Raw genomic sequence first — 26080 nt, 5'->3', positions numbered from 1 at the left:
CATAAATTTTTGATAAAATCAAATTGATTATCAACTTCCACATAAAATCAAATTAATTATCAACTTTCACATAAAATTAAACTAAAAAATATGTTATTTTCACTATTATTATATGCTAGAAAAAATTTCAATAAAAATGATCTTTTATTTGTCTTTAATATCATGTCCTATTCATATTAATTTGTTTATTTTATATTAATTATATAAAAGATAATATTACACATATTCATAAAAATAATGGAAAAAATTACAAAATATAATTTGAATGGAATCTAAACCTTGAAAATAAAAACAATACTAAACTGTAGAACAAAGAAAACTATAATATAAAAAAGTGACGTAAGATCATGGGTATCCAGTTTTCTCCATACATAAACATGATATGAGATTAGTGATTGAAAGTCTACATTTTCTTCTTTGCAACTTGAGTGTTAACGAGAAGATAAATTTTAATTCATATCTTGGTTTAAGGGAAAAAAGTATCGATTACATTCTGGTTAATTTACAAATGAAAAATTAACTTAATGGATTCATAATAACGAATTAACTAGAAAAAGAGGAATTACACAAAAGAGAATGACTAGACCTAAGCTAGGCAGACTTATTGAAGCCATACATGGAGGAAAAGGCTTGGGCAAAGGTAAATATAAAAATGAATGTTGCAGCCACCACAGATATTATGGTGCGCCAGGGCCTGGTGAAATGGTTGACAAAGAAGTCCATCAATCTAGCCCTCCATTTGCTCCTGTAACCCTCTATTATCTCCATTTTCAATTCCTTGAGCGGCTGGAGAGTAGAAATGGCCATGCCCTTGCACAGACTGTCCCACAACTGAGCCACCTGAGAGTCGTTTCCCACATACATGTAAACAATCCCCGCCATTCTCAAGTGCGTCACATCGTTCTCTGTGAAAATCAAACTCTTCATCAAACCGACATAGCAAGAGATGACCTGCAATTCTAAGGGCAGAAATGCTTCCATAGCCATTAGATTTCTCAAAACAATTTCAGTTTTTTCCGATATAACTAAGATTGGAAGGTAGAGAACAGAGGCTTCCTTGTCAAATCTGAGGGCCATGCCGCCATCTCCAGTGTAGGGGCGTATGGATATTCCGGCCTTGCATAAGCTGCAAATGGAAGGGAGAACGTAATTAAACCGCCTTTCCACTGTTGAAGAAGAAGAAGACGAAGCAGAAGCAGACTTTGTTCCGGCAAAGAAAGAAAGGTTTACACCGTGCAAGAAACCCAAAAAATGTTCCCGACCCACGAAGGAGGAATCGAGTTCAAATCGTGAAAGCTGCAGGTATTTGAAGGGGAAAAATGAAGAACTAGCGTTTAAGAGCAAGTCGAACAGCTTGGCCTGTGCTTCTTTTTCAGATCCGCTCTCCAGTTGTAAAATCTTGTCCAGGACGAGCAGGGGAATTTGATTTTCAAGCTTCACGATGTCCCCCAATACTGCAAATCCCACCGATTTAATTCGACTCTCGTCGAAAAGGGGTTCGAAATACATACCGTCAGAAGAATCGGAGTGATCTTTGCCTGCGAGAGTCCTGAGCAGCTCCAGCAGAAAGGAACCGTCCAAAAGCATCATCCACGCTAGGGTTTCAGAGTTGCAGTGGATGATTTTCTCGTATTTGTCTCTGATTTGACCGTCCATTTTCTCAATCTCTGCGACCATGGAATTAATGTCTGTTTTTCCAGGGAGGCGCTTGATCATTCTCTGAGAAGCCCGCAGCTTGTGGTTGTCCATACAGGAAAGATCTGTGGTGCGTTGGTAACCGGGGCCGATAGAGATCACCTGTGGGAGATAAGCATCGCGCTTCAGGTCGACCAGAATTTTGGGGACGGTGAAAATACAGACAGTTGAAGGGCGGGCGATGGACTGCTGGGCTTGAAGGCCCTGTTTTATGTGAATCAGCCATTCTCCTTGCTGGATGTCTTCGCTGGGCGCTTCACTGTAGCGCAAAGCCATTCGATATGGATGTTTAGGGAATCGAACCTGGGTGAGGTTGAAATGAGCTAACAAAACCACATCTTAGAAGCAGCTGTAACAAACCACTTCTATGTCATCCCTAGTCTTCTATCTGTTAAAAGTCTTCCTATTTTTTTTTTTTAATTATCTAAGGACAGGTAAAAGTCTCTCTCTAAGTCTCTCTCTAAGTCTCTCTCTAAGTTTTTTTTTTTTAATTTATAATTAATTTTAGATGTGAATTGTTGAACGTAGATTAAAACAATTGACATAATGCAGATGCTTCTAGATTAGGTTGTGTAAAGATATTTTTGCATCATTGATTGATGTCTAAATTCAATAAATATAAGAATATTGAATTTGAGAAATTAGAATTATTTTTAAAATATAAATTTAGTTATCTTTTATTTGTTAGATAAATCATCACGATTTTGACTTTGACAATTTGTATTTTATGAAATTTCATAATACCACACGGAATCAATTAAGAATGAGTAACAATTCTAATTTCATAAAATTAAGTAGTCTTTTATTTATTTAGAATGAGCACTTTTTTTTACCCAAAAAATAATTATAATATCATATTGAATTATACGAGATTACATCTTGAAGAAGCTAAAGAAACTTTGAATGGAGCAACACATGATCAACCAAGACTTTCCATGATCATATTTGGTCTATGTTATCATTACCTCCCATTCTTTGCATTTCTCATACTAATGAAAATTTTAACTAGTGTTTTCTATAATATTATGGTTTCTATAACATTATGAAAGTAAATTTTGGATTCTTATATGAGATATATATACATTTTATCTATATAAAAATATAAAATATATGTTCAATTTTTATATATATATATATATATATATATATATATATATATATATATATATATATATATATATATATATATATATATATATATATATAGTGATAATGTGTAAAGATAAGATAAGATATAGGAGTGAAGGTGAACAAAAGTGTGGATTGGCGAAATAGCATAATTAGGTAAAGGTTAGTGTAAAAGGTAACAAAAGTGTGATTTATGTTGTTCTCAAGAAGAATGTCACTACAATATTGATGGATAGTGTCTCTTTAGTAAAATTTGTAGGGGTTTTCTCACTTCGTCCTCCATTTTAGATCTACAAGGAACAAAGAATAGATTGAACCTTTTTCATGAATGTTATTTTCTTTGTTGGGAGTTAGTCAAAAAGTTCGATTCAAACCTCTCTCCTATATTATTAGCTAAGGAGACAAATTCATAAGCAAGGGCAAAAGATCTGGACTCTAAATCTTCTTCGACTTTCCTCTCTCTCCTTAGCTGGCATCTTGGTTGTGATGATTGATAACCCTATTGACTTCCACATCCCAAATGATTTTGTTAATTAATGCAATAGTTGTTGAAATTGGTTGGTATTCTATATTAAAATGACACACATAAAACAATCATAAGGTGTATGAAAAGAGTTCTCTTGACAAACATGAAAAATATCTCTCCTCCTTAATTGGTCCACTAACATTTCCTCCAAGAAAATTTATCAACAAGAACAAGATGTGCAATCTTGGTATGAGTTTTAATGCATCGAGAAATCTCGCTATATGAGGCTAAATCCATGCTCCAAATGTAAAGTCTGCATCAATAAATGGTCCATGGGGGTTTGATTCTCAATTTGAAGTCCTATAAAAGATCCATCAGGATGCTAAGAGAGCTTGTAGGGTTACTTTCCTAACCTTTTATGTAAAGAAAATATGAGCATGTTGTAGAGCTTAGTAGGAGAAGAGTCTTGACAATTAATTGAAGAGTGTAGATGATAATCAATTAATGTATGATAGTTTGTTGAGATGACACTAATAGAAGGAAAGTTAAAATTGTTTACAAGTCACTTCAAGCCAAAAGACAAGCACAATCAAGATACGTCACACAACCTAGGCAACAAGTTAATGAATACTTTCAGTCATAAGCATGAAACAATAACCTCATGGACATGTTTGAAGACCACAAAGGCATTAATAGTGCATCATGAAGGTCAAAAGAGGTCTTGAATGGATAATTTTAAAAAGGGAATGTCAAACAAAGGCAATTTGTACCTGTCTAAAACGAAAGATTATTTGATAAACCTTAAAACATTCATATACCTTATCTTACTCTTCAAGGAGTCGTGTTTTAATTCAAACTAGTTGGAAACACTATCTTATCATCATGCAAGGCATTAAAGAACCGATTAAAGAGGATTAAGGGGCTAGTTTAAGGAGCTTTAATGGCCATTTTTTATACTTCTAGGAGTCTAGGGATACTTTGAACAAGATTAGGCAGTTTGCAAGTATCCAAGGAGATGGAAGTTATAATTGGAACAATTAAAGGAGCCAACAAAGAAAAAGTAGTTAGAAGAGGTCGAAGACTATCTTCTGCAATGCTAACTAGGAGCATTGTTTGGAGTCAAATGAGGAAACAACTTTTAAATGCTCAAATGAAGGTCAAACCACCACCTTAAGCTAGTTAAAAATCATTCATTTGTCTTAGATATACTCCTATATTATTTCCCATGTGGGAATAGGGAAAAAGGTCCTCCTAGGAGCAGTTAGGGGCAATTCTTGAAACTTTTGGTTAGCAACGCAATTAATGAAAGTTCTTTTTAGAAAAATGTTGTCTAGTGACTCAAAAAATAGTCACTTAGCACTTGACTAAAAATCAATGTAACTCTCATTTTGCCAAACAATTTTCAAACAAATTCTAGAGTTTTACTATTGCAACAATATCTTCTATCAATAAAATTCAATATTTATACTTTCTCAACTTCTAGTTATTTGGGGGTAATTTGATGATTGATAATGTTTTTTCTAGTTTCCATAAAATCATAAAAAAATATCTCATTTATAATACCTTTGAATAGAAAAAACGTACGCTTGAATGCAAATTGTTAGTTGTGTAGTGAACATGAGCAGTTTCACATTTGAAAACTATATATTCCATTTAAATTGTGCAAATTCAAACCTTCTTACAAAAGGTTCATGCATGAACATGTGAAATAGATGTATTGTGTAGAGAAATAATTGGGTTTTAAATCAATTGTGTGCAAAACAATAGTATAAGTCTATTAATATTTTTGTGCATCACTTCCAATAGGATTTAGGTTTCGTTCTAAGCAATTTATCTCCCTTTTCCTGTAAAGTGGTAGTAGTTTATATTAGTCTAGGTGAAACAATCTAAGGGAACCAACCCTCGTTGGGGGTTGATCTCTATTCATCAAAGCCCTCACTAAGAGATATCATTTCATGTTTCAATAGAAAGTTGAGTTGTCAACTCAGCAAGGGTGCATACTTCATTGATGACACTAACCTGTCCAACAAATATGTCACTAGAGATGTTGATCAAATATTTATAGCTTTGGAATCCTTTCTCTTATAAGAAGTTAAGGTTACTAGTTTTTTACTTTTCTCTACTTTCCGTGCTATTTAGACAATTAGTTTCTTCTTTTGTAATAATCACAACATAAGCTATAGAAGGGTTGTACTTCTATCTCTACTAAGTCACACATCCATTTGATTCATCATGGATGTGAACCCACCATCCAAGTGATTTGGACCCTCTTTAATATTGTCAATCATTCATGTAAGTTGATGTTTATATTTCCAATAATGTTATTGAAAGATCTTCCTTGTAGCATTATATCATTGATTCAATGCTTATTTCCACTTAGTTTTGTGTCACAAACCCGAATTTTATCAAACATAATTATTTCAATATTTTGGAGATAAGATGAACATAACTAGAATGGTAATTAATATGTATTGACTATTGACTTCATATTTAATTTGAATTTGGATTATGGATCAATTACCCGTGATGTTTATTTAGAAATATATGAAAATTTTGATGATGAAAAATCATTTGTATACAAATATGCTAATGTAAAATTTAGTTTATTGTGTTGTTGGTAGGTGTGGAGACGAGAACATGGTTGAGGTAGAGGTTGGTTAGCCTTCTAGCAATAGTTGGCTTGATGGGATCTATTCACAGACTCACGTAGTTCATTATGAATGCATGCTTGATTGAATGAATCAAATAGTGTTTCATCGTGAATTTTAATCTTTGCACAATCAGGAATAAATAACTATCTATTTTGCTAAGTTAAAAATATTTATTCAATTGAATTAATTTAGAATGATAATAATATGTTATTTCTTAATGGAGCGTATTTCATTTGGTTGATTAAGAAGACATATTTTATTCTTTGAATGTTGAAATAAAGAAATTAAAATGACTTGATATTTGTTAGAATAATTAGACTTGAATTTTCACTTAATTTTTACAATATTTGATTCAATATAAGTATTATTGTTTTAATTTTGAGAGGAAAGAAAAATTAATCAAAATCAACCTACATTATGTATGCACCATGTTCCATGTCTGCCGTAATTTTTAGAGAAAAATTGTGAAAATATATTCCATCTCCACCCATCGTTTTCGCTTGAAGAGCCTCACATGCAGTCTCCTCTGTAATGGCTGAAGCTATTTTGGCTCCAAAAGAGACCTTTCATACACCATGATAGCGACGTGTTAGTCAATCACAGTCGTGTATTGTAAAATCGACGGTATAAAACGCATGACTAACACTCGTGTTAGTCAATCTGTACTGCCGTTTTGAACCCAAAATAAACCCGTCCCCCTGTAATAGCCTCTTTGACCAGCCATTAAATAGGAAAGAACAGAGCTCAATTTATTATTTTATTTCCGTATGCCTTCTATTATTTGTTACGTACTATCTCTATGATGGTTTATAATGCAAATTAGTACCTTTCATTAGTTATTCTTTAGGATATTTAGTAGTAGACAAATTTAAGAGTAAGCTACTAAAGTTATGTCCACGTAAGGATGAGGAAATATAAGCTTTCCTTTTTTAATATATCTTCTTCTTTAAAAAAAAAAAACAATTCTTTAGAGTTTTTCTTTAAAATGATTTTTTTTTCTCTAAATATTGTGGTAAATGTCCATGCTCTTTGTATTAAAGTAATCATCTATGATTAAGAGTTCCTTTGGAATTATTTTCCTTTATGATTGATAATCTTTAGAAATTTATTAGAAATAAATTAAAAGAAATAAAGGTTTAGAATTAGTTTCTACATATTTTCTTTTATAGAAATTAGAAATATGTAAATTAAAGTTAAAAATAAAGAGTCTTTTATTTTATTTATTGTAAACAATTTTAATCTATTTCATAATTTTAGGATATTTTAGTTTTTGAAAATTAATAAATAAAATATGGAATGGTGAAGTGTGAGTTTTAAATTGGTTTAATTTTTCACACTTGTCTCTAAATATCAACAAAACTCTCAAAAATTACCTAAGATATATTCTTAGTTGAAATATAACTATTTGCACGAAACTTATAATTAGTGAGTTGATGAGGGATAAACCTAGATACAAGGGTTATCCGAAAAATTGCAAATGTGGTGTTAGAAGATTAAGGGAGTTATACAATAGTAATATTCCTATATGAAGATAGCATAAACAACCATGTGATGTTAAGGGGATAGAGATTCTAATTTAACACTTACCGAAGAGGGTAGTGATAGTCTTTTCATTTATTGGAAAAAGTATTTGCATGAAGTTTGTTTTTCGTAGAAAGATATGTTGCAATATGTGAATACACACACAAGGAGGGGTGTAGGTTACATTCATTCAATGGAATTATTATTGTTTACTTAGTATGTTAAGTTTATGGACGAGTGTCAAATATGGGTAAACAAAGAAGGGTAGGTCTCTACTTAGATTTACCTACCAGTAGTTGGCTTAAAAGATGCTTTGGCCAGAGATTATGAAATCATCTTGTGAATGAGTGAATTTGTTTTACTCTTTGCCATGTCATGATGTTAGATGCATATATTTTTTTATGTGTGTCAATTAGTATGTTAGATGCATCATGTTGCACCATATTCCATCCCCCCTGCTAGTTACCTTGTGCAAGGTTGGGTATTCTTCTAAAGAAGAAGAAGTTTGGAGAATTTTATGCTTCATGGTTGGGTGGAAACATCGTTTGAATCATGTTCTCGACTCACGGTTTGCAGGTGAAGGAGAGTTCATGGCAACCGAATACCTTAGAACCTTTTGTATTATTTTATTTATTTGATGTGATGAGATGGGCTGAATGCCTAGGTCACAAGAGAATAGTTGAGTGTTTTGAACTTAGTGAAACCATTTATTGCAATATCCTTATGAAATGATGAGCTATGCAATTATATAGAGGTGAAATTATCTTTTAAGTTGTATCATTGACTCATTGGAGTAAATTATGGAAATTATGATTTGAATTTTTTTAATCTTATTTTTGGCTTTGGAATTGTCCACGTCATTACATTTTGTTAGAAAACTAGAGGTGGACAACAAAATACCTAAATATTCAAATCTACTATAAATCAAACATTATAATGTTTAACAAATTGAGATTTTAAATCAATAACAACAATCAAAAAAGAAATGAAAACCCAACACATATAACACAATGTTTAATGTGGAGAAACACTTACAAAAAAATTGCCAAAACAAAAGAGATCAACAACTTGTATTACTAGCAAAGATGTGATACAATACAATCACTATAACTCCTCTTGAGTCTTCAATCTGACAACATAACCCTTACAAAGCAACTTGGATAGTGTAGACACCTAAAATTGTCATGTCTAATTAAATAAATATCTTTATTTAATTAATTACTTTAGACTAATTCTTCTATTAATTAAACAAATCTTTATTTATTTAATTAATTCATTTATCCTCTTCTAGCCTTATTTCTCATTTAAATAAATACATTTATTTATTTAAATTATCCTTTTTCCTATATTAAATAAATATCTTATTTATTTAATTATCCCATTTCTTTTATTAATTAAATAAATCTTTATTTATTTAATTAATTCATTAGCCTTTTCCACCCATGACACATGTCATTCATCTCTTAATTCATACACTACCTACCCTCTCACTATTTTCTTATTTTCTCTACCTACCCTCTAATCATAGCCGACCATTTATCTTTTACACCTCTCAATCTTATCCCTCCATTTCTTATAGTGTCTTCTATAGAAGGAGATGCTTCCTTCATTATCAAACCCTAACTAACTGATCAGTTGACTGCCCAACTACGCTTTCGAACTTTCATATGCGATCCTACTTGCAACCACATTTCCGTTCTTTGTTGAGCTCTTGTGCCCATAAAATCTGAAAGCAAATATATCAAGCAAGATCAATGGAGATAGGAAGAATGGAGATCCAAACCCTATTGGACATGTGATGGTATAATCTTTGTGATTTCATTTGATTTGCATTGTCTTAGGTAATCTTCATATGTTATGGTGGATCTTTGTTGTTGTTAGGCTAGGGTTTTCGTGGTTGAATCTATTTAGTCTTTCAATATTGTTGTTTCCATTTTCACCGTATACATTTTGGCACACCCGGTGGGACTCTTGTCCCTTTTGCATTTAACATCTTTTGTTGTAGATTTTGTGTTTTTGAAGTTGCAGATCTGATATTTCCGATAACATTTCGATATTTTCGCGTCTGCGTACTTTCAGATCGCGTTTTTTTATTTTTTGTTGCGTTTGTGACATTTGGAATCGCGTCTGCGCCTTCGACAGTATTTTAATTTTTTGCAAATTCCAGGAAACGCGTTTGTGTTCCCTAATCGCGTTTGTGTTCAGGAACCGCGTCTGTGTTCAGGAACAACGTCTGTGTCAGATCTAACCACGTTTGAGAATTTATATAGCGTTTTTGTGTTACTGATAACCGCGTCTGTGTTCAGTTGTTGCATTTTGGTTTGTTTGATTTGGTTTTTCGTAATTTGGATTTCAGATCTAGTTTACATTGAGCTAACATCTTCAGATATAGCTAACGAAATTGGTTTAGCTTGTCTTGAAAGCAAAATCATTTTGTCGAACGCCCCTATTTCACAAAGTCTTTTGGATCTAAAAATTTACCTAACTTATGTGCTTGCAGGAAGGGGTGATCATTTGAAACAATCCAAACTACTAACAAATCTTTGTTGCAGGATCTTGGTAAGGGTTTTTGATCTTTATTGTGTGCCTTGTTTTATAGACTAGCAAACACTTCAATTGGTGCAATAAAATTGAACTAGTGTCTTTTGTGTCTTGGGCAATAGGATCTTTTTGTTTCATCTTTAGAGGGCTAGTCTCCCCATGTGGTCATTAGGACTACTAGTGATGAGAGAACGATCCAAGTGGTAGCGAGGAAAACCCACCTCTTCCAAATCACTATAAACAACTGTATCCCTGGTGAAAACTATGGATAACGTGTGTTGATTAGTTCATATTGACACTATGTCTCCCCATAAACCCGTTTGATCAAATTTTTTTGATCATGTGTAGGGCGTAACCCGTACCGGCTGGGAGCCTTCTGTATTTACAGAGCTGAAAGTGCCGCATGTATGGCCACATGAGCGGATGCCCTTACTAGCACCTTTTTTGTTTTAGAAGCCAAAATCCTTCTAGTTGTTGGGGCAGGAGGTCGGACCTCTAGAGCGGCCCACACACATATAGTTCTTAGTAGAGATACAAAGTTTGCCACGAGGAGTTTTTGTGGGGACTGATGCTTGGTTGCCCCGAGAAGTGAGTGCCGAGGGTGGAGCCAGTGGGGTCAAGCATCTAAGTATCCGCTCTGAATAGCGTAGCCTCATGTGGGAATCAACAACTATTGTCCTGGCCAACCATAAGAATTGTGCTTGACTTATTTTAAATATTCAAACATTCAAGACCAAACATCAAAACATTGTGTCTTTTGTGTCTTCAAGTGTATGCAAAAACATTTTTACGTCAAGCAACACACTTTCTTTTGAGTCATTTTGAGTCTAAACACTTGCAAACATTGAGCCTTGATCAACATTGTGTCCTCTTGTCATGAAAAATAGTCAAACATTCAGATTTGGTCATAACAAGCAACTTCACACATTGGAAAAATTGCACAAAATTTCCAGCAATGCGTCTGTGTCATCTAAACACGTCTGTGAAGGGCAGAAACGCGTCTGTGTCCTTTGAGCAACATTGCATTTACAAAATATCTTAAACACGTCTGTGTTTGACAGAATAGCATCTGTGTCATTTAAGCGCGTCTATGAAGTATACAGGCACGTCTGTGTTCAGAATTGAAAAACTTTTACAGTCGAGCAAACAAGAACAGTCAGTTTCAAACTTATTGAGCTTCCTAGGTTATCTCTCTAGGTTTTCATCTAGCATTCAACTTGTCTTTGGGTCTCACAAAGTCCATTATTTCTGTACAACTTACATTACATTCATATTTGTCTAAACTTGAATCAAAAGGTCACTTGCTTGTCCTCATCTTATTTTTTCAACACACTACATACAACAACATTTTGCTAAGTGGTTCCTCATCAAGGTCTATCACCTTTGGGTCTCATTTGGTCTTACTTAGAGTCAAGGTCAACTTACCTCATCAAGAGAAACTATCATCTCTTTGGAAGTCACACCTACTCTACAACATACATACTTGGTCTTACACTTTGGACATTGCAAGTACACCTCAGATTCATTTACATTCCATCCAACTCTTGGTCTTTCATATCTTCCCATTTTCATCTAGTCTCAAATATCTTGGTCAAGACCTAGTTCATGGTTGAAACTCGTTCCCAAAAATCTAGGAGAGAAACTAAAGAGGCTCAAGAGTCTGCAAACATGAGTGTCTATGAGTATGAAAATGATGTGTTTTTCAATTCTGATCATACCACATTACCTGACATGGATGCTTATAGAAACATTCCAAATGTTGAGAACATGGACACTACAAACAACAATGATACACACAATGACAATATGGACAACATTTTAGTACATTCAGCAGAAGTGGAAGACTCCATTATGGATCCTTGTTTCAATTGATTGGCTGAGGAAATAATGAGGAGAGATAGACAATACTTCTTACAAGTGATGGCACAAAGTGGAGCCAAGATCCCTCATGATTTCGACATGTCTCAAATAATAGAAAATCGACCTTTGCAACAAACTCACTCCAACATGGATCAAAGGAGGCCTAATAGTGGATGCAATAGAGGACCATATATGGTGCCTGAATCACCATCATCTTTGTTTCAAAAACTAGAGGTCCCATACACACATGGTCAAGCATATGATACTCACCTTCGCAGACCATTATGGAAGTCTGATGTAGAAAAATATGCTCAATCACATACCAATGCTAAGGATCAACCACCAAAGCAATTGGATATCCAAAGGCATGTTCAAAATTTGGACACAAGGAAACCCCACGTCAAATTTGGGGGAAACACACTAAACAAACTCATGACATGCCTATAGAGTATGGTATACATTGACAAAGCAGATATTTCATTCCTCATCATGATTCTATACCAAGTGGTCCATATACACAGCATCATTATAGACCTCCTCCATATGAACATGTGTATGATCAATATCATCCATATATGCAACATGCTCCTCCTCCACCCGGTGGTTCAGGCATGGGGTATGGTTCAAGAAGTCGGTCTCCACCTAAGAACAATTTGGAACAACAAATCAAGGAGTTACAAAAGAAAATGGAGGACATAAATACATCGAAACCAACATACACAATGAGAGACATATGTCCTTATCCATTTGACAAGAGCATTCCAATGCCTCCTTTTCCTACACATTTCATGACACCTAAGTTTGATAAGTATAGAGGAAAAGGGGATCCTAAGGCACACATAAGATAGTTTTTCACAGCTTGCATTGAGGTAGCAGCAAAAGAGACATATTTGATGAGATTATTCCCACAAAGCTTAGGTGATCAAGCTATGGAATGGTTCTCCCAACTTCCACCTGGTATTAAGTCATGGGGTGACTTAGATGAGGCATTTATCCAACATTTCTCATACAACATAGAGATAGACATATCAGTTACTACCTTGTGCAACACCAAACAAAAGGATGGAGAGTCTTTTTCATCATTTTTACAAAGATGGAGGAATGTAGCCAACAGATGCTCTTGTGAAATTCCACAAAAACAAATGGTAGAGATGTTCACCCAAAATGTTAACAAGGACATTGGTTATGACTTGAGAAAAGCTTGCTTGTCCACCTTCAAGGACGTCATTGAAAAAGGCTTAGCGACAGAAAAGGTCCTAATTGAGCAAGGCATTATCAAAATATTCAAAGAAAACAAAGATGACTTTAAAGGAAAAGACAAGCCAAGATTTTGGAACAAAAACACGAACACAGTCAATGATGGTGTTGTGGATGCCAATATAGTGCGACCAAAAATCATTTTTTCTGGATCAATCTCTACAAACAATCAGGTGAATACTCAAACAACCTCCAAGTCATGAAGGAAGTACACTCCATTGGGAGAACCACTAGAATTAGTTTTCAAAAAGCTAGTGGCAAACAAAATAATAACAATCCCAGATCTACCTCCATATGAGCCAAAGGTTAAACCAAATTGGTGGAATGATGATGAGTATTGTGAATTTCATAAGAAAAAAGGTCATAAGACATGAAATTGTCATCGACTGAAGAACATCATACAAGATCTTATTGATAGAGGTGACATTCAGATCGATGGACATTCATCCAATCAAGAACATGAGATGTTTAAAGAACCATTCCCAAAACATGACAAGGGAAAAGCTAAAGCCACAGATGAGCAGACCAACTATACCAGAGCATCCTATAACTATGATTCAACCATCAATCACCTTTCAATGGATAATTATGTCTCTACCATTATCATCAAGGATAAAACGCCTGAAAAATTCTACCCAAAGACCCAAGATTCTCCTAAAAGGCATTGGATCTTCTTCTGAACCTACCTCTGAATTTAATGTTACAACTCGTTGAGGTAAATTCACCTTGCAAGGTGCTCCAGCTAAAAACACTGCTTCCTCATCAACCAAACCTGAGTATGACCTTGTAGAATAGTTAGGGAAAACACCCGCGCTTATCTCCATTCTTGAGCTTTTACGCATATCCCCTGCACATAAAGCCATTCTTGACAAAACTTTGAGAGACACTTACGTACCCACTGATCTGAATGTGGACCGGTTTCAAGCCATGGTGGGATACCTTTCTCTTCCACACTCCCTTACATTTATAGAAGCTGATGATGCCTCCGTGAGCCAACCACATAATGCACCTTTACACATTGAAGCCTTTCTACACAAACATTGAATAAAGCGAGTCTTGATAGATGGTGGAGCAGGTCTAAACATTTGTACATTGAGCACTATTAAACAATTGGGATATTCTGATAAAGTTGTGAATTCTACAAACAAAATTACCATCAAAGCATATGATGATGAAGAGTGCTCATCCAAGGGCACAGTCACCTTACCTCTCAGAGTAGGGCCGGTTACTAAGGATGTGGTTTGTCAAGTCCTTGATCTAGATCTCGCATATAACATATTGCTAGGATGTCCATGGATTCATGAGATGAGTGCAGTCCCATCTACATACCACCAATACATTAAGTTTCCACATAATGGAGTTGAAGTGACTGTCAAAGCTGACCCAAATCCATTCATATATTGCAACAATTTGCGACCTAGATCGGAAATAACAATTCCAGTTAATAGAGAAGCAACTCCATCCTCGACATATGTGGATCCAGAATCCTTGAAACCTTCGGCATCAAAACAAACAGAGCTCAAAGAAAAGTTCAAGATTAAAGACTTGGGATGTGGTGAGTATATCTTTCATGTTGATCAATTCCCACTATCTCCTAAGGTATTTAGTCGACAGGAACAATCTATAAACAATTTGCAAGGAATTGGGTGTGAACCACCTAGTGTTGTGGCTACTAAGTCTGAATGCAAATCTCCTCTAGTGGTGCAAGCAACTCTTGATATCAATAGTCCTAAGAGTGGTTGCAATGAAGAATCTGTTGAGTGTATCACCAGCCCTCTTGAGAACTCACATAGCCTTACTATTTCATCCACTCCTTCCATTTCCATTCCTCTCCCAGACTTGGATCAACAAGAATTAGAAAAGCCCTTACTCATTGAGGATGAAAAATCAAGATTTGAAAAGAAAAATCTAAAAGTCAAAAATAAAGAAAAGTCGTTTAGTCCAAATCAAAATCAAAAGCTATTGGACTTTGCAAAAATCAAAGTCAAGGATAAAAATCCTATAAAAGAAAAAGAACAAGAGTTGATCTCCCCTAATATCAAAATAAATGGGGGCAAAAGTTCTAAAATTTCAAGTCATAAAGCATACTTGTTGATCCTAAGTCTCCATCATGCTATCCTACTTTCACTTCTTTTCGCAATCATAAGCCTTCATTCCTCATCCACTTGTTCCACACATCCTTTCCCTTCTAGTGATACATCATAGACCTTTAATGAAACTTCCTTGAAGGACTTTGTTGTCAGGGATGCCCAAACTTCTTTAGGTGACATGCATACGGGCTTGTGTCTACACATTAGTAATTCTATCTCAGTTCCTTCATCAAGGAAGATAGTCACTCGAGCTACGCATCATTCAGTCAAGGAACAATGTAGCTACAATCATAAGGTTAAGCCTCAAACATTTGAGGTGGGTGACTTAATTCTCAAAGAACATCCTAAAAATTAGCAGGACAGAGAGAAGAAGGGCAAGTTCAAACCAAATTGGCTTGGTCCTTACATCATTACAACAACCTATGGATCCGATGCATATCAGCTCTCAACCATAGAGGGCGAACCTTTGGAGGATCCTATCAACAACATGCACCTTCACAGGTTTTACATATAGCTCTTCAGAGTATCCCAATCCAAAAATACAAAAAAAAAAAAAAATTCAAAAATACAAAAAAAAAAAAAAAAATACAAAAAAATTCATAAAAATTAAAAATCGTTACTTGGTGAAAACCTGGCAAACAGATGCCTTGTGACACAAAAAATTTGAAAAATAGAAAAACATTTCATCCAACGATGAAAACCACTTCGGTGGCGCCCTGGACAAGTACCATGGTGAAAACTGGGTCACCGACGCCATGTGTAGAGACATTGCTCCTCCCTCCTTTAGGATTCACTTTCATCCTTCACTTTGCACACACTCACAAACTTTCCATCCATAATAAATCAGCTCCTATCTGTGGCTAAGGCAAATCCTACATCTAGTAATGGGTGTGGAACTAAGAACATCACACATTCCGAGGAGTATAGTTTCTTCCATTTTTCTTCAGTCTATCCGTGCACAATCCTCAATAAAGCAACACTTGCATCGCCAATCTGCAATAAAGTTCTGTCTTCTTTGCAATAAAGTATCAGTTTCATGGATTCAGTCAGTTTCAGATGAGACACAACAACAACAATGGGCTTCAACAAATCAAATCTTTTAGCAGACTCTAACAATATTATGGTTCAGTGCTATTTATCCTTTTGTGAAAGTAAACATTGTGACCACAATCAAATAAGACTTATACAAGTGACAAGAGACACTAAACTTGAGGACTACAGTGGATGTTGGTGTCGATTCTTGGTTTTCTTTTGATTTTTATCTTTCTAGTGACATGTCTTTTAGCTTTTTCGGGATGTCTCTGACTAGAGATTTTATCTCCAGGATGTCTTTGACTAGAAAGGCGAGGATGGGGTATCGTCACCTATTTTTCTTTGTTGTCTGTGGATTGTCTCTTAGTAATACTATGACTTGTCCAAGGATATGAGGACACTGAGAGTCTAGTGTGAACTAGGGCATTCCTTGTTTAAAACTGTCTTATCTCCATGCAAATAGGTATAATGACTTTCTGGGTCGAACATATGCCTCGATTATCATAACCTATTTTGCCATAATAAAGCTCAATGATGATAACGCACAAGAAGCTCTTTCACTTTCATATCTTCTATCTTCCATCCCCCTTTCTTGATTGACTTCCATCGTCCTTCTTGAGTCCGTGTAGCCTGCTATCACATGACTGAATATAATGACACACCAAAAATATTTGCATTTCATGTAGTTGCACCTGCATTACCACATATAAGCATTTCATACATACATATAGATATCACAATTGCATCACATCCTGTACACAACACATGTTAGCACATTTTACATTCTCATCATAAAAATAATCATTTGCAATATCATATTCATTTGCATTTCATACATTCACATTGGCATAACATATTAAAACATAAAAGAACAAAAATATTGCATTTCATCATGTACATATTTGCATCCATATCATAATCATCATCATAAAACATAACATAAGCATCACATAGAAACATACATCATGAAACATCTCATCACATAGGTACACATGCATATAGTTGCCGCAAAGATGGATCATCTCATATATATAATCATAAGTGTCATAATACAATGATGTCAAAATTATATGGCTACAATCACCTGAAGGTGTCTACATCATCATACAAAATGGTACAAAAATGATACATAGGGAGCCCTCTAAGGCTATGATGAACTCCCTCCCTTGGAACCGCCTGGCCTCGACGAAGTCTAAGCCCTGCAAGGACCCGCCCTAGGATCATCTCTCTTGTCCCCTCTATCTGGTGGTGGTGGAGGACCCATAACCCCACCGCTGGACGCCTGTCTCCTATCCCTCCCTCCATTGGTCGTCGTTGTCTGCGATGGTCTATGAAAGCTCCTGGCCCACTGCTCTAGTGGCACGACCCCATAATATAGGTCTCTCTAGTAGCCTATCTCCTCCCCGGCTTGCAGAACATAAGCATAACCAGCTCTTGTGTCCTCTGCTGGATGTCTCCCTGCCCTCAATGTCGTCTCAACCTCTGTATAGCACTGAATGGCCTGATCTCTCTCCCACTCTGTGTCCCTCAGCTGTCTCCGGAGCCTATCCCTCTCCCACTCGATATCCTAGATCTCATCTGCCTGTCCCTAGTAGATCTCCCTCAACTCCAGTAACTCATCCTACTCCTCCTCCCCTCCCCCCAGTACTTGTGGCTCTACCTGTGGCTGTCTTTGTACCCGTGGTTGTACCTGTGGCTGCTCATGTGGCTTCCCCTGCCCCTATCCTTGTCCTTATCCTTGTACCTGCCTAAGACCCTATGCTGCTGGCACCTGCAAAGGTAAACCACCTCGGCCTCTCACCACCCGAGCCTGTCTCTCCTCTCCACCCTCTCTTCGTGGAGCCACTCTCCTCTCCCCTATCACACCTCGCCTCCTCTGTCGACCTCTACCCCCACCATCTCCATCATCATCCTCATCCACCCCGCCATCTCCATCTATCTGCTCACCTAGATCTGTTAGTCGAGGAAATGGATGCTCGACCCAATATGCAATATACTCTGCATCCATCCCTGCATCCTCTATCTATGGCCACATATCCTAAGGAAAGGGAGTCATCTCCACCAACTGCATCACTGCCTGATCATATGACAATAAAGGTCTGAAGTGTGCCTGATCCCTCACTGTCCGAGCATACATCCCAGAACCCCATGGCATCCGTTGAATCCTGTTGAACTGTCTGCCCACCCTATCAACTAACTGTCTCTCTAGTACATAGGGCGTCTGCCCAATCAGATACCTGCTCCTGAATGTATAGGGTAGCTCCACGGCATCATCCTCCCACTCCTCGCACTCTCGGTACGACCTCTGTACTACAGTGTCAATCTCATCAATGACCCTACGCCAGTGCTCCAGTCTCCCGATCCGTGGCTGCGAGGTAATCATATCATACAGATGCACAAAACTGCGCCCATGGCCCCTGCCTCTGAAATGTATCGGTCGGGTCACTGACAGATGCTCATAAGCCCATACCTGTAATAGTGTCACTCTGCAGCCCAATCCTACGGATCCATGGTATACAAACTGATGGAGCTCATAATACAAATGTGCCAGCACGCACGATCCCCAGGCATATCTGGTATGCTGTGTCACCAATATCTCCAAAGAATTGCCCCAACCCACAACCAACCCTCGTGTCACCCTATCTAGACACAAGAACCCACTGATCACTCCTGCCAGTACTGATGGTAGTGCTAATCTTGTTCGTGTCATGGTATCCCATGCCACGTGTCCTGCTCTCATCTCCAATATGGGATCCTGGAACACTCATCTCAAGGCATCTCTATCTCCGTATCGATCGTAGGGAATCAACTCCCCATCGATCAATATCCTCAATATCTTGTATACATCCTCCAAGGTGACTATCATCTCACCCATCGACAAATGGAATGTGCATGTCTAAGAGTGCCATCTCTCAGCAAGTGCAGTCAGCAATCCCATGTTCGCTCGAAACTCAGGCACATACAGAATAATCGCAAGCCCATAACCTCAATCGCGACTCTGTCTTCAAATGTCAGCTCTGGTCGTAACCTTTGAGTCAATGGGAATCTCTCGCGTGACTCCAGCATAGGTAGCTACTCCTGCAGTCAAGCAAATCAACTGTGTCAGTCAAAGTGGCATTCATTATTCATCACAAAATGCTGCTTATTATCCTAAGTGCTTATGATACTCTATTCTAGTGACACTCACTGTTCATCACAAAATGTTGTTATTTATCCTAGTGGCACTCCCTGTTCATCACAAAGTGCTATGCATATTTGCACTCCCTGTTCATCACAAAGTGCTGCTCATATTTATACTCCCTGTTCATCACAAAGTGTTGCTCATATTTGCACTACCTGTTCATCACAAAGTGCTGCTCATATTTGCATTCCCTGTTCATCACAAAGTGTTGCTCATATTTGAACTCCCTGTTCATCACAAAATGTTGCTCATATTTGCACTCACTGTTCATCACAAAGTGCTTCTCTTTTCTTGGTACTCCTTGTTCATCACAAAGTGCCTCGATCTATCCTAGTCTTCCCTAGAGGACCTGCTTGACTGTATCCTCTCAGCAGCTTATCCAATCGACAGTGTATGTTCATCACAGAACTGCCGATTTGACCTAGAAGACACAAACGCACCTTCATGACATAAACGCGCTTACATATTGCACAAACGCGCCTGCTCTGCACAGACGCGCCTGAAATACACAGATGTGCCTATTCTTTGCACAGACGCGCCTGAAATACACAGATGTGCCTATTCTTTGCACAGACGTGCTTGCTTTGCACAGATGTGCCCACATAGCATAAACACGCCTGCACAACGCAGACGCGCTCGCATTTGATATAGACGCATTTTCATTCATAGACGCGCCTGGCACAAACACAGACGTGCCTAGCTAACCTAGACGTGCCTGGCACCAGCACAGACACGCCTCGACATTTTTTGACCTTGTCAGACATATTCTAAAATGCATTAAATGCGCTACATAACATGCATTTATGACAACAATTAATGCAACAAAGTACAAGGAGGTTTTGTGGTACTCACCGGCTCTCCTGCATCCACTAGCCTCTGAAATCGGCAAACGCGATCGAATCTTTGAACTAATGCCATCGTTGCTGACTGCTGCTGCTCTATTCTCTCTCTGCATTCTGATCTTTTGGATGTGTGGATGACAATGAGGATTTATTTTCCTCGTGGTCTATTTTATAGACTGCCCTAGCCCTCATTTCCCGAGTCAGTCTTCTTTATCCCGTGACTTTGTCACTCTATCCGGTCAGTCCATTCTACCCTTTTTTTCTTATCGAGAGATTATCTGTGATCTTTTCACACATTTTCATCCAATCTCTCGAGGGGGCATATCATTCCCATCTTGGGGCAACTTTGTATCAGTTCTGATGCTCTGCAAAAAGGATTAGAAAATCTGTTTGATGGCAACACACACAAGAGCACAAGAAACAAACGTTAGTGTTAGCAACAAAAGATTATCCTAAACAGGCATATCAAGAGAGATATGAAGCATGAAATAAAAAGCATATAAACATAGAATGAAATAGCTAATCAAGATGCTCATAGTTGCTCCTCCCTTGTTCCTCTCCTCTCCAAGTCCCAAATGAGTGTAGCTCTCAGCAGCTTTTTGCACTATGGATGCTTATGGAGGATTGAGATTTAATATTAAGCTTCAAATATGAAATGAAAAGCTAAATACTATGCTATTGATGCTAAAATGATTGATTTTACCAAAAAGACAAGATTTTAGTTTTGCTATGCTAAATGCTCTCTAAAAATGTCTATAGTCTAAATGCATACAAGTTTTCAGGATCTGGATTATGAAGGAATGGGCTCTATTTATAGGAAAAATGGAGCAATGGATGGCCAGGATTGAAAGGTTTAATCAAGGGTCAAGCTTGAAAGTTGGGGATCCATGTGCACAATTTGCACCAATGAAATGGTGACAAGTGTCAACATAAGATTGGGTTGAGAGAAGAGGTTGGAGGCATTAAATGCCTGAGGAGACCTCATGGTTATCTAGAAGGTAAGGGTCAAGCCTAAATTAGGATTACCCACTGGATTAGGAGTTAATGCAAGGATAAACCTTTGTGCAAATGATTAAGAGATAATCATGGTCAAAGCATTAAAGGCTTGATGAGACCCTTGGGTTGGGTAGAGGTTGAGTCAAAACAAATGTTTTAACCATGTAGGAGGGTTTGGGTTAACCATTAATGGTTTTTGAAGACTTTGTGGATTAAGTGGTTGAAGGTTGGAAGCTTTCAAAGGTTATCCAAGACTTTGAGACATTTAGTGGTTGAAGGTTGGAAGCCTTTAATGGTTATCAAAGACTTTTAGGCTTTGAGAAGTGACTCCATTTTGCTTAGGAATGTGACAATAATTAGGGGATGGATTAGGTTAATTAGGAAGGGGTTAGAAGAATCTAGAAGGGGATTAGATTTTGCAAGTGGATTTGGTGGGTGAGGGAAAATAGGATTTTATTAAAATAAAAATTCATTTATTTCAATAAATGTGTGCAAGTTGTATTTGGATAAATATTCAAATAAATATTAATTTATTTAAATGAAAAAAAAGGAAGATAAAGCATTTAAATGCTTGAAGACTTTGAGGGGAACCATTAAAGGCTTGAAGACTTTAAGGGAAGACATTAAGTTTGAAGACTTCAAAGCCATCAAGTTTGAAGACTTTAAGGGAAACCATTAAAGGTTTCAAGTGGGTGAGGATAAATAGGATTTTAAATAAATAATTTATTTAAAATAGTTGTGCAACTTGTATTTGTAGGAAAATGCAAGTGGGTGGAGGATAAAGGTGATTTAAATAAATGATTTATTTAAAATAGTTGTGCAACTTGCTTTTGTAGGAAAATACAAGTGGGTGGAGGATAAAGGTAATTTAAATAAATGATTTATTTATTTAAATGTGAGAGGTGGGATTTTGGGGGATTTAAATAAATATTAATTTATTTAAATGTGAGAGGTGGGATTTTGGGGAATTTAAATAAATATTAATTTATTTAAATGTGAGAGAAGATTTAATTAAACAAATATGATTTATTTATTTAATTAATGGTATGAATTTGGTTAAGTGAATTAAATCAAATAAATTGAATAATTTATTTAATTAATAGGAGAAGAGGGTTAAGATGAATTAATTAAATATTAATTTAATTAATTATTAATTGATGGTTAAATAATCAAATAAATACTAAGTATTCATTTAATTAAGTGGACAGATTTATGTGACTACAAGTTCATATTATCTTCTTTGAAACAACGCGACAAACTGCATTGTTTCAAAGAGGGGCAAAATGTAGACACCTAAAATTGTCATGTCTAATTAAATAAATATCTTTATTTATTGAATTACTTTAGCCTAATTCTTCTATTAATTAAATAAATCTTTATTTATTTAATTAATTCATTTATCCTCTTCTAGCCTTATTTCTCATTTAAATAAATACATTTATTTATTTAAATTATCCTTTTTCCTAAATTAAATAAATATCTTATTTATTTAATTATCCCATTTCCTCTATTAATTAAATAAATCTTTATTTATTTAATTAATTCATTAGCCTTTTCCACCCATGACACATGTCATTCATCTCTTAATTCATACACTACCTACCCTCTCATTATTTTCTTATTTTCTCTACCTACCCTCTAATCATAGCCGACCATTTATCTTTTACACCTCTCAATCTTATCCCTCCATTTCTTATAGTGTCTTCTATATAAGGAGATGCTTCCTTCATTATCAAACCCTAACTAACTGATCAATTGACTACCCAACTACACTTTCGAACTTTCATATGCGATCCTACTTGCAACCACATTTCCGTTCTTTGTTGAGCTCTTGTGCCCATAAAATCTGAGAGCAAATATATCAAGCAAGATCAATGGAGATAGGAAGAATGGAGATCCAAAACCTATTGGACATGTGATGGTATAATCTTTGTGATTTCATTTGATTTGCATTGTCTTAGGTAATCTTCATATGTTATGGTGGATCTTTGTTGTTGTTAGGCTAGGGTTTTCGTGGTTGAATCTATTTAGTCTTTCAATATTGTTGTTTCCATTTTCACCATATACAGATAGAAACTTGAAAAACTCCGCTTCCAAGAACCTATTTAATAGGAAAATAATATGTAATCATGAAAAATGACATCCAAGATTTAAATCCCAATGGTCTTATAAATGTAATAAGATATCTTCTAGGCATAGCAATATTTTTTTATTGATGTTTTCATAGAATCTTATGATGGATGCCATAACTATCATAGATCCTCTTATATTATATTAAAAGTGTCCTCATAACCCAAAATGGTTTATTCTCAAGGTAGATGCCAAGATTTAATACCACCAACTTATCCATTCCAATTACCATGATGCTTATATATTGAAAGTAACTTAATAACCCCCTACCGGTAAATAGACAATTACAAAGGCTAGTCAAAACATATTTATTATAATAGTAAAATATTAATTACCACTATCAATGAAACCCTCCATCCCTTATAGGTGATTTACAAATAATATTAGGATCAACTAATCATATGGATTGACAAGGTTGACGACACCTAAATCTCAACAAGGTTTTGTGTGGAGACTTTTATACATTTGAAATAGCATATGATAAAGATGAAACTCTTCTCATGAGGTTTAGTTGAATGCTTGTATGTTGTAAATTATTTAATTTGTGTCAGGTCTTATTTTGATGTCTTAATTGGTAGTTGTATGGCTTGTCTATGTTGAATTCAGGTGGAAGTGATTAGTATGTGGGCGGTTGAGTTTAATACACATGTGACAAATGGTGTTGGCTTTAATAGGAAGATAAGATTTTGTAAATTAGGAAAACAATGAAATTAGATGGATATGATATTATTATGTGTTTGACAATACTATTGGGTTGCTTGGGTAGTGAATGCAAATGTGCTTAGCAGTATGGAGTGCTTTTTGTCCTATGTGTGGATGCAAATTTTAATGTTCTATCACATATCTTGGAGCTATTGATTCAAAATGGATAGTGTCAGAAGCATTATTAAAATATTCTCTAACTTGACAAATTGTTATTAAATATTCCTTTTTGGGACAAATATATACATATACTATAAAACAAATATGACTTGTACATTGCTTCATTCATTTTCTCTTCTTTTTTGGGTAAAAGATAAACATATATAGTATTTGAGATGTTCCACTTTGGGTAAAAACACCCTTTATTCCTATCCCCACTTTAACACTCCATTCCATTATCGACCCCTCTCTCCAAGCAAAACTTATATATTCTTAAAAAAAGGCTATACAACAATGGTTCCCTCTGCTCTACTGCTCATACCCTCCTATTTCAAATGATTTTTTCCTACTCAAAGGAAACATTTATGCCTACATTGGAATTGATTCTTTTGTTTGTAATCTTATTGTTGATCTATGCTTGTTTGTGGGAATTTTCCTAGTGGTTTCCACTCACTTGAGGGGGTCATTGCCTCTTTTGGGTTTGTTCATTTTGATGCTAATCCTCCACTCTCAAATGGTTCTACTAGATCAAGAAGTTTCTTCTCCTCAGCATGCAATGGAGTCTTTAGTGCTTGTGGTCCTCTCTCGACCTTAAGGGATTGCTGGATCTAGTGTTAGGGTTGGAGGGGTTGTGCATGGGGCTATATTGTTGGTGGAAGGGTCTTCTATTATGAAGGATGGTGTTTCTGTCTCGTTGGTGCATGGGAATGCCATTACACCTCTCTTTCTTCCTAGCTCTCATGTTATCTTGCAATCTTGTCATGGGGCTAATGCTTCAACTACTATCTCTCATGCAAACCAACAATTTCCTCATGTGATTTATGATTTAAATTTGGTTGCTATGGTTATGCATTCCTCTCTTGGCTCCTTTATAGATGCTATAAAGAATTATTCTACTTCAAAGACCTCTTCTCTTTCGAGAACACATGCTAAAAAAAATAACTACTGCCTCTTGCAATGCTAATGGTTCCCCTATGGTGTATGTGGGGTAAGATGTTATTGATATTGTGAGAATTATTTTAGCCTAAATAAGGGTTTAATTTACAAGTTTTGGCATTTTTGGACTTCTCTCCTAAATTTGCGCAAATGGTTTTTTGCGCATTAGACCTCTTTAGTTGAGGGTAATATTGAGATCTACTCTATTGCTAGAGGTTTTTAATGGTTTGTTTTGATTATTCTAAGGATAGACAAGTTGTGTTTGATGGTGGAGTTTAGATGTGGTATATGCATCCTCTTTTGATGTGAGCTTGGTTTCCCTCCTTCAATCCTTCAAAGGATTCTATTGACACTATGCTTGTTTGGGTGAGATTACCTTATCTCCCTTTGTAGTTTTGGTGTACTTCTAACTATAGGGCCATTGGCAATGCTCTTTGTTGTTTCCTTAAGATGGGCGTTGTTTCAAAGAATTTTTCCCACAATTTTGTTTCTCGTATCTTGGTGAAAGTTGATTTATTGAAAACTTTTCCTAGTGATGTTGTTCTATAGGTCAATGCTCAGGCTTGGTCTTTGATTATGAATTATGAAGGTGTTCATTTTTGTTATAGGTGTTATTTTTTATTGGGCACTTGGGCTCAACTTGTCCTATGGATCTTGTAAGTTGTCCTCTTTAACTTGGTGGAAGAATGCTCTTTCAAACTATCTGACATTTTTTCTTGATGCTTCGAAAATTGATTATGAAGATTTGGAGCCTCCCTCATCCATATGGAAAACTCTTTTCCTTAGACTTGGTGTTTCTCCTCATATTTAGTTAGTTAATGATATTGATGCTCAAAATTCTATTTTACCTTCAATTCGTGAATCTCAAGCTCTTAACAATGTAATTTCGTCTT

At 36.0% G+C, this 26080-nt stretch overlaps 1 protein-coding gene across 1 annotated transcript; it reads right to left on the bottom strand.

Moving 5' to 3' along the window:
* Positions 1–591: 591 nt before the first annotated feature.
* On the bottom strand, positions 592–1971 carry LOC131033427 (putative UPF0481 protein At3g02645). Its single transcript, XM_057964656.2, has one exon. It carries the CDS (start codon positions 1969–1971, stop codon positions 592–594), a length of 1380 nt encoding a protein of 459 aa, XP_057820639.2.
* Between the last annotated feature and the right edge of the window lie 24109 nt (positions 1972–26080).

The sequence above is a fragment of the Cryptomeria japonica genome, chromosome 4, assembly GCF_030272615.1.
Source record: "Cryptomeria japonica chromosome 4, Sugi_1.0, whole genome shotgun sequence".
In the NCBI taxonomy this organism is placed as follows: Eukaryota; Viridiplantae; Streptophyta; class Pinopsida; order Cupressales; family Cupressaceae; genus Cryptomeria; species Cryptomeria japonica.
This window is presented reverse-complemented; position numbering and strand designations above follow the sequence as displayed.